The 8,441-nt window shown below is 56.1% G+C and overlaps 1 protein-coding gene across 1 annotated transcript in view; it reads right to left on the bottom strand.

Moving 5' to 3' along the window:
• Positions 1–6,388: 6,388 nt before the first annotated feature.
• The window catches only part of TRIM46 (tripartite motif containing 46), a 37,012-nt gene continuing 34,959 nt past the window's right edge, over positions 6,389–8,441 (bottom strand). Inside the window, exon 12 of the mRNA XM_078617196.1 lies at positions 6,389–6,731. Within this exon, the coding sequence (XP_078473322.1) occupies positions 6,389–6,731 (343 nt within the window). The remainder of the gene's footprint in view (positions 6,732–8,441) is intronic.

Genomic DNA, 8,441 nt, shown 5'->3' with positions numbered 1-8,441 from the left:
AGTGAGCCTGGTGAAATTTGGGAAGCGCATCGTCAGTAGTGTACATTTGGTTCCTAGGGTGTTTCGGCCTTTCACACTATACACCCTCCCCAAAGGCGGCCGGCGACAGGGTGATCAATCCTACGCTTGCGTCCCATTCCCAATTAGTCATAGGAGTTGCCTTGTTGTTGATAGCCAACATCCCAAAACGTCGTGATTTTTATTATTTTATTTTTATTAATTTAATTTTTTTACCAACGTGACTTTTACCGAAAAAACTAAGAGTACGAAGATGAATAATCGTCTATCCCAGGGGGGGGGGGGGTGGGAATCGGCAGCAACCTTTCAGAAGAAGAGGAGGAGGCGGAGACATGTGTTGTTGGGGTTTCTCTCTCTTGTATTTTGTCTCCGACCAAAAAGGTCGGCAAGAGCCCCGCGCATCTCGCACGCCGAGCCCGCGCGCGCACAAACACAGAGCGGCGAGATGACAGCCACCACCACCACCACCATCACGCGTTGTGAGACTCCATGAACAAAACACGCTGATGGAGTCGGCGGCGTCTTTGCCCCCCCCCCCCCCCTTCTTAGTTATTCCGTAACATCCACTTTGGGCTGTTGTCTATTTTGTCGTCGTCGTCACCAAAGACCACAACAGTGACCCCCATTCATCCCCTTGCCATGTTTAATCAATTGTCGTTGCCGTAAAATTACGAATTTTAGGGGTTTAAGGTTTTGGGGGGGGGGGGGGGCAGTGTTTTTTTGTCTTCTTAAGAAAAATACAAAACGGGTTGTCCGCAAATGCAGGGGGAGGGCAGGGGGGGCAGCCAAAGAGTCGCAAGGGGGGAAGTGGAATTGGGGGGGGGGGCAAAGAGACAGCGTAGCGAGCCGGTGACTAAATCGAGTACCGACACGGGGGGGGGGGGGGGGGGGGGTGTGCAATGTGTTTAGACGCCCCAACACGGCTGTGTCTGCGCTGTGTGCGTGTCTGCGCGTGTGCACTGTGCTGTGTGCGATGTATGCGCGTGTGTCGTGTTAGCGCTGTGTGCGTGTGTGCGCGGTGTGCATGTTAGCGCTGTGTGCGTTTCTGCGCGTGTGCGCTGTGTGCGTGTGTGCGCGTGTGCGTGTTAGCGCTGTGTGCGTTTCTGCGCGTGTGCGCTGGTGTGCTGTGTGCGTGTCTGCGCGTGTGCACCGTGTGCGTGTCTGCGTGTGTGCACTGCGCTATGTGCGTGTGTGCGCGTGTGCGCGTGTGTGTGTGTGCTGTGAGCGCCCGCAGTGCTCAGGCACTGGCGTCCGTGCGGAGGGCCTCGCGAAGTGCCCGGGTCGTGCGCGCGAGCGGCAACGCGCCGGTCCCCGTCCTGCCGGGTCCTCAGTCAGGACGAGCCCCCCCCCCCCTCCCCTACTCCGCAGTCCGCCTCGACGCGACAGCCGTGGCCACAGCCGCCAAAGGGCGCCCGCAAAAGCAGAGGACGCCGGCTTTGTTTGATGTTTTGCCGGTTGACGGCCTCTGCGGGAAAACGACCGCCTTCTAAATGTCTCTCCGCGGCGGTGGGGGGGGGGGTCCCTCCGTCGTCGTTCGCGCTCCCACCGGCGCCGGCTCCTGGGAGTCGCGGTTGGGGCGCGATTCGAGCTCAGCGTCCGCCGTCGTCACCGATGTCACTCACCCTGCTTGGTCCGACCACGTACCCTCATGAGACCGTCCAGCCACCCACCCACCCCCCACAGCACCCCCCACAGCACCCCCCACAGGACCTATCCCGCCAGTGCAACTAAAACGTCTCCTCGGTTCCGGGCGCGCGATGAAGAGGCTGGAGAAGAGGCGACACGCTGGCGCGTTGTTCACGCGTCACCATTCGTCACCCTCGGCCTTGGGACTATCCCGGCAGCCATGCGCGCTTGGGATGGGGGGTCCCGGGCACAATGTGTGTGTGTGTGTGTAGAGACAGACCTCGACTTACGAACACTCGACTCACGAATACCCGCACTTACGAAGCAGCTCCCATGAAATATTTGTTGTTGTTTTTTCCTACCATGACTTAAAAACGCAAACTCTCGCTTGCAAATTGAACCGCGGCACTAATTTGTCCAGCTGAGCGCTCCTCCGCGAGATGTAAACGAACAGGCCTCGACTTACGAACTGTTTCGACTTAAGAACAGGTATCGGGAACACATTGTGTCCGTAAGTCGAGGACTGCTCGCATTGTTAAACTTCTTTCGCGCCGTACGTAGACAACCGCGCAAATCGGAGGAGCGGGGGTGTGGGGGAGGAAGGATAAGAAACGAAACACAACAACAAGCAGCTCTAAAGATATTGAGTTTTCAATCTACAGAAGGAATTCAACTGTGCCCCCTGCCCTGGCCCCCCGCCCTGCCCCCCCGCCTCCCCTGTTCAATGTCCAGGCCCCCCCCCCCCCCTCTTCGTTGCCGTGTCGCCCAGCGAGTCTCCAAGCCATCGCCTTGCCACGCCTCTCATCTCCTTCCATGTCCCCTCCTTTCGTCTTCTTCATTACAAATTTCTCTCTCTGTCTCTTTCTGCCTCCTGCTCCCTGTGCCCCCACCCCCCCCCCCTTCCCCCCCCGTTTTCCGTCTTCCTCCCTCCTCGCTCCCCTCGACTGGAATCGACTTCCCCCCGTACATTGAGCAGCACTGCACCATGGACTCAGCACTGCACCATAGACTCAGCACTGCACCATAGACTCAGCACTGCACCATAGACTCAGCACTGCACCATAGACTCAGCACTGCACCATAGACTCAGCACTGCCTATAGACTCAGCACTGCCCATAGACTCAGCACTGCACCATAGACTCAGCACTGCCCATAGACTCAGCACTGCCCATAGACTCAGCACTGCCCATAGACTCAACACTGTCCATAGACTCAGCACTGCACCATAGACTCAGCACTGCACCATAGACTCAGCACTGCCTATAGACTCAGCACTGCCCATAGACTCAGCACTGCACCATAGACTCAGCACTGCACCATAGACTCAGCACTGCACCATAGACTCAGCACTGCCCATAGACTCAGCACTGCCCATAGACTCAGCACTGCCCACAGACTCAGCACTGCCCCTGTACACGAAGCAGTCAACCTCCTGAACCTCATTCCGTTCCTCTCTCAAAGCATCACCCCCTCTTCTCTATCGCCCATTCCCTTCCTCTTCCCTCCCCTCGCCCCTCCACTCCTCCCCGTCTCTCCCCTGCAGCCCTGTCGCGACCTCCACGTGCCCTCCTGTTACGGGCACTCATTCCTCAACCACTTGTGCTGGCTCTGCTATCTAAACCAGTCGAGTTTTTTGCTACCGCCTATTCAACTATGCAAATCGTCCTGAGCCAAGACGCTCTACGAATATAAAACGTGTTTCAGAGCTGCACAGTTCGACTCCGGTGGACGCCCTGGTGAACACTGTGGTGGAGCGCCACGGTGGCTAGGAGATGTTAACGACCTCGCCTGGTATACAGGAGGTCGTGGGTTCAATGCCGACCCCGACACCTGGATATTTGGAGTTTGCGGTGTCTCCCTCCCCGTGGTCGTGTGGATTTTTCTCCGGGTCCTCCGGGTTTTCCCTCCACATTTAGAATGAACATCACGCGTTTAGAGTAATTAGCTGCTGCTATACATTTCCACGTGATGATGATGAGCCACTTCGTTGAGCTGTCATTTGTGGTGGACAGGTCGCTTCTGAAAAAGAAGCTGCACAGCAGATTAGTGGGACCTTACCTGGAAAGATAAAAAAATTTGTTTCGTAAATATCTTCTTGGTTCTTTCGGTGAAGTCACGTAGAAGGGAAATAATAAAATAATAAAAATAAAACAATAAAAAAAAATTCTCACGACGTTTCGGCCACAACGCAAGCAGCCGTCCCCAGGTGAAGAACAGGTCTGTCGGAAAGACAGCGTCCGAATGATTCACCTGAGGACGGCTGCTTGCGTTGTGGCCGAAACGTCGTGAGAATTGTATTCTATTATGTTTTATTTTTATTATTTTATTATTTCTCTTCGACGTGACCTTACCGAAAGAACCAAGAAGATGAATCCCTGCAGTCACGAAAGCTTTAAATGGAAGTTTCGTAAATAGTATAACCGTGCGAATACTCTGCACCGTCTGCTTCGTATTAGACATTGAAAGGTTCCACGCGGTAATGCGTACGGGTATATAGGCCATTTGTTGTGCCAGCGTAATTTTTTTAATTTGCCAAATTGCCAAATTTGGCAAATTCTAAAAACGCCGCCGCCAATGACTCGCTTGGCATGGCTCGTGAGCAGCAAATCATCGCCCCCGTTAAATTGTGGAGCTTTTCAGCCAGGCTGGGCTGGCATTTTGGCAAGGACATCGCACAAGCGCCACTGACAATAACAACGGTAATGACTTATTTATACGGGAGAGCCACGAGGAGTAGGAGGAGTCTTGGGACTCTTGTTTCAGGGGGGTCCTACTGCATTCACTTTGATTTTAAGATGTTTTCAGCCAATTAACGATGCGAGCTGTGCTCATTATTCACGTGGGAAGGAAACCCGAGCAGCCGGAGAAACCCCCACGCGTGTGAGCGAGGGTGCAACGCTCTGTTCCACGTACAGATGGCAACAGATGGAGATTAGTCCACACGTTCTTAGGTTTTTTCGGTAAAGTCACGTAGGTAAAACATCAAAATTAATGAAAATAAAATAAAACAAAAATCACGACGTTTCGGAGGCAACACAAATCTCCGTCATCAGGTGGGACCGTCACAGCCGAATTAGCTGCTTTGACGGTCCCACCTGATGACGGAGACTTGTGTTGCCTCCGAAACGTCGTGATTTTTGTTTTATTTTCATTAATTTTGATGTTTTACCTACGTGACTTTACCGAAAAAAACCTAAGAATATGATTCCTTGCAGTCACGAAAGCTTCAAATCTAGAATTAGTCCACACGTTGGTGTACCACCTTCTCCCGGCGTGCTGGGGTACGGGCTACTCCTCGACGCCCACGGGATGGGAGTTCCACAACAACACCATCTGTGCGTGATCCACCAACCCTCGTCGCTTCCTCCACGATGCTGCCGGGTTAAACACAGCCCACGTGCAGCACCTCCACCATCACCGCCACCACCACCACCGCCGCCGTTACCACCACCGCCACCACCACAGCCACCTCCACCATCACCGCCACCACCACAGCCACCTCCACCGGCACCACCACAGCCACCTCCACCATCACCGCCACCACCACAGCCACCTCCACCATCACCTCCACCATCACCGCCACCACCACAGCCACCTCCACCGCCACCACCACAGCCACCTCCACCATCACCGCCACCACCACAGCCACCGTTACCACCACCGCCACCACCACAGCCACCTCCACCATCACCGCCACCACCACAGCCACCGTTACCACCACCGCCACCACCACAGCCACCTCCACCATCACCGCCACCACCACAGCCACCGTTACCACCACCGCCACCACCACAGCCACCTCCACCATCACCGCCACCACCACGGCCACCTCCACCATCACCTCCACCATCACCGCCACCACCACAGCCACCTCCACCATCACCTCCACCATCACCGCCACCACCACAGCCACCTCCACCGCCACCACCACAGCCACCTCCACCATCACCGCCACCACCACAGCCACCGTTACCACCACCGCCACCACCACAGCCACCTCCACCATCACCGCCACCACCACAGCCACCTCCACCATCACCTCCACCATCACCGCCACCACCACAGCCACCTCCACCGCCACCACCACAGCCACCTCCACCATCACCGCCACCACCACAGCCACCGTTACCACCACCGCCACCACCACAGCCACCTCCACCATCACCGCCACAACCACCACCGCCCGGCACTTTGTATCCAGGCAACCGGACAACACATAGCTAGCAGTTACATATGTCTAAGAATCGCACGGTAAAAAATACATGAAGTTGTACAATTAGGAATAAAAAAAAATTGTACTTCAAATCTCATCAATGATTCTCACACGACGTCTGGGCCACGTGGCAGGACCCTCTTCCAAAGAGAGTCACAAGATTTGGAAAGCCTTTTCCTGGGTTACACAAGCGTTGTGATGATGATGATGATTATTATTATAAAATGTAATCAATCAGGATAACACACACACAGTAGTGCAATCGCCGCTCCCGATTGCAACAAAACATCTTAGCAGGAGCCTCGTGAAAAGACTGTCATGATGATCATATTCATACTAAAGGTTGGTTTGTTTTGGGTTAGGTTGCGTAAATATTAAACGTGCCGTTAATGTTAAACTCATAACCAGAATGACCTCTATTGTACGAAGCGCCTTTCATCTTGAAGTATCTGAAAGCGCCGCACGTAGCAGTAGTAGTAACAGTGAGACACCCCCACCCCACCCCCCACCACGACCGCCTTTGTATCTCTTCAGGGCCGCTGGAAGGCCGCGTGGTGCAGGTGCACGGCCCCGCCGCCCAGGAAGCCGAAGGCCGGGTAGACGGGCGACGAGCAGTCGAAGGGCCGCTCCCAGAGCAGCCGCATGGCCCCGTCGGAGGCGTCGAACAGGGCGGCCGTGCCGCGCTCGCGGTCCACGGCCACGGCCAGCACCTCGGGCAGGGCCACGGCGCGGCAGCCGCCCGAGGAGGCGGCGGGGGCGCGGGGCCCGCGGGGCAGGAGGAGTTTGCCGGCGGCCGCGGTGACGAGCAGCGCGCTCGGGGAGGGGGCCTCGGCCTCCTCGCTGCCGCTGTCGTGCCCGCTGTCCTGTTCGTACCTGCCGGGTGCGGGCGGTGGGGCAATGCGGGGGTGTCAGGGTCTGTCTGCTGCTGGATGAGGGTGTCAGGGTCTGTCTGCTGCTGGATGAGGGTGTCAGGGTCTGTCTGCTGCTGGATGAGGGTGTCAGGGTCTGTCTGCTGCTGGATGAGGGTGTCAGGGTCTGTCTGCTGCTGGATGAGGGTGTCAGGGTCTGTCTGCTGCTGGATGAGGGTGTCAGGGTCTGTCTGCTGCTGGATGAGGGTGTCAGGATCTGTCTGCTGCTGGATGAGGGTGTCAGGGTCTGTCTGCTGCTGGATGAGGGTGTCAGGGTCTGTCTGCTGCTGGATGAGGGTGTCAGGGTCTGTCTGCTGCTGGATGAGAGTGTCAGGATCTGTCTGCTGCTGGATGAGGGTGTCAGGGTCTGTCTGCTGCTGGATGAGGGTGTCAGGGTCTGTCTGCTGCTGGATGAGGGTGTCAGGGTCTGTCTACTGCTGGATGAGGGTGTCAGGATCTGTCTGCTGCTGAATGAGGGTGTCAGGGTCTGTCTGCTGCTGGATGAGGGTGTCAGGGTCTGTCTGTTGCTGGATGAGGGTGTCAGGATCTGTCTACTGCTGGATGAGGGTGTCAGGATCTGTCTGCTGCTGGATGAGGGTGTCAGGATCTGTCTACTGCTGGATGAGGGTGTCAGGGTCTGTCTGCTGCTGGATGAGGGTGTCAGGGTCTGTCTACTGCTGGATGAGGGTGTCAGGATCTGTCTGCTGCTGGATGAGGGTGTCAGGATCTGTCTGCTGCTGGATGAGGGTGTCAGGGTCTGTCTACTGCTGGATGAGGGTGTCAGGGTCTGTCTGCTGCTGGATGAGGGTGTCAGGATCTGTCTGCTGCTGGATGAGGGTGTCAGGGTCTGTCTGCTGCTGGATGAGGGTGTCAGGGTCTGTCTGCTGCTGGATGAGGGTGTCAGGATCTGTCTGCTGCTGGATGAGGGTGTCAGGATCTGTCTGCTGCTGGATGAGGGTGTCAGGGTCTGTCTGCTGCTGGATGAGAGTGTCAGGATCTGTCTGCTGCTGGATGAGGGTGTCAGGATCTGTCTGCTGCTGGATGAGGGTGTCAGGGTCTGTCTGCTGCTGAATGAGGGTGTCAGGGTCTGTCTACTGCTGGATGAGGGTGTCAGGATCTGTCTGCTGCTGGATGAGGGTGTCAGGGTCTGTCTACTGCTGGATGAGGGTGTCAGGATCTGTCTACTGCTGGATGAGAGTGTCAGGGTCTGTCTGCTGCTGGATGAGGGTGTCAGGGTCTGTCTACTGCTGGATGAGGGTGTCAGGGTCTGTCTACTGCTGGATGAGGGTGTCAGGGTCTGTCTACTGCTGGATGAGGGTGTCAGGGTCTGTCTGCTGCTGGATGAGGGTGTCAGGGTCTGTCTACTGCTGGATGAGGGTGTCAGGGTCTGTCTGCTGCTGGATGAGGGTGTCAGGGTCTGTCTACTGCTGGATGAGGGTGTCAGGGTCTGTCTGCTGCTGGATGAGGATGTCAGGATCTGTCTGCTGCTGGATGAGGGTGTCAGGATCTGTCTGCTGCTGGATGAGGGTGTCAGGATCTGTCTACTGCTGGATGAGGGTGTCAGGATCTGTCTGCTGCTGGATGAGGGTGTCAGGGTCTGTCTGCTGCTGGATGAGGGTGTCAGGGTCTGTCTGCTGCTGGATGAGGGTGTCAGGATCTGTCTGCTGCTGGATGA

The sequence above is a fragment of the Lampetra planeri genome, chromosome 53 (genome assembly GCF_965212315.1).
Source record: "Lampetra planeri chromosome 53, kcLamPlan1.2.h2, whole genome shotgun sequence".
Classification (NCBI taxonomy): Eukaryota; Metazoa; Chordata; class Hyperoartia; order Petromyzontiformes; family Petromyzontidae; genus Lampetra; species Lampetra planeri.
The sequence above is the reverse complement of the archived record's forward strand: the minus strand, read 5'-3'. Positions and strand labels throughout refer to the sequence as shown.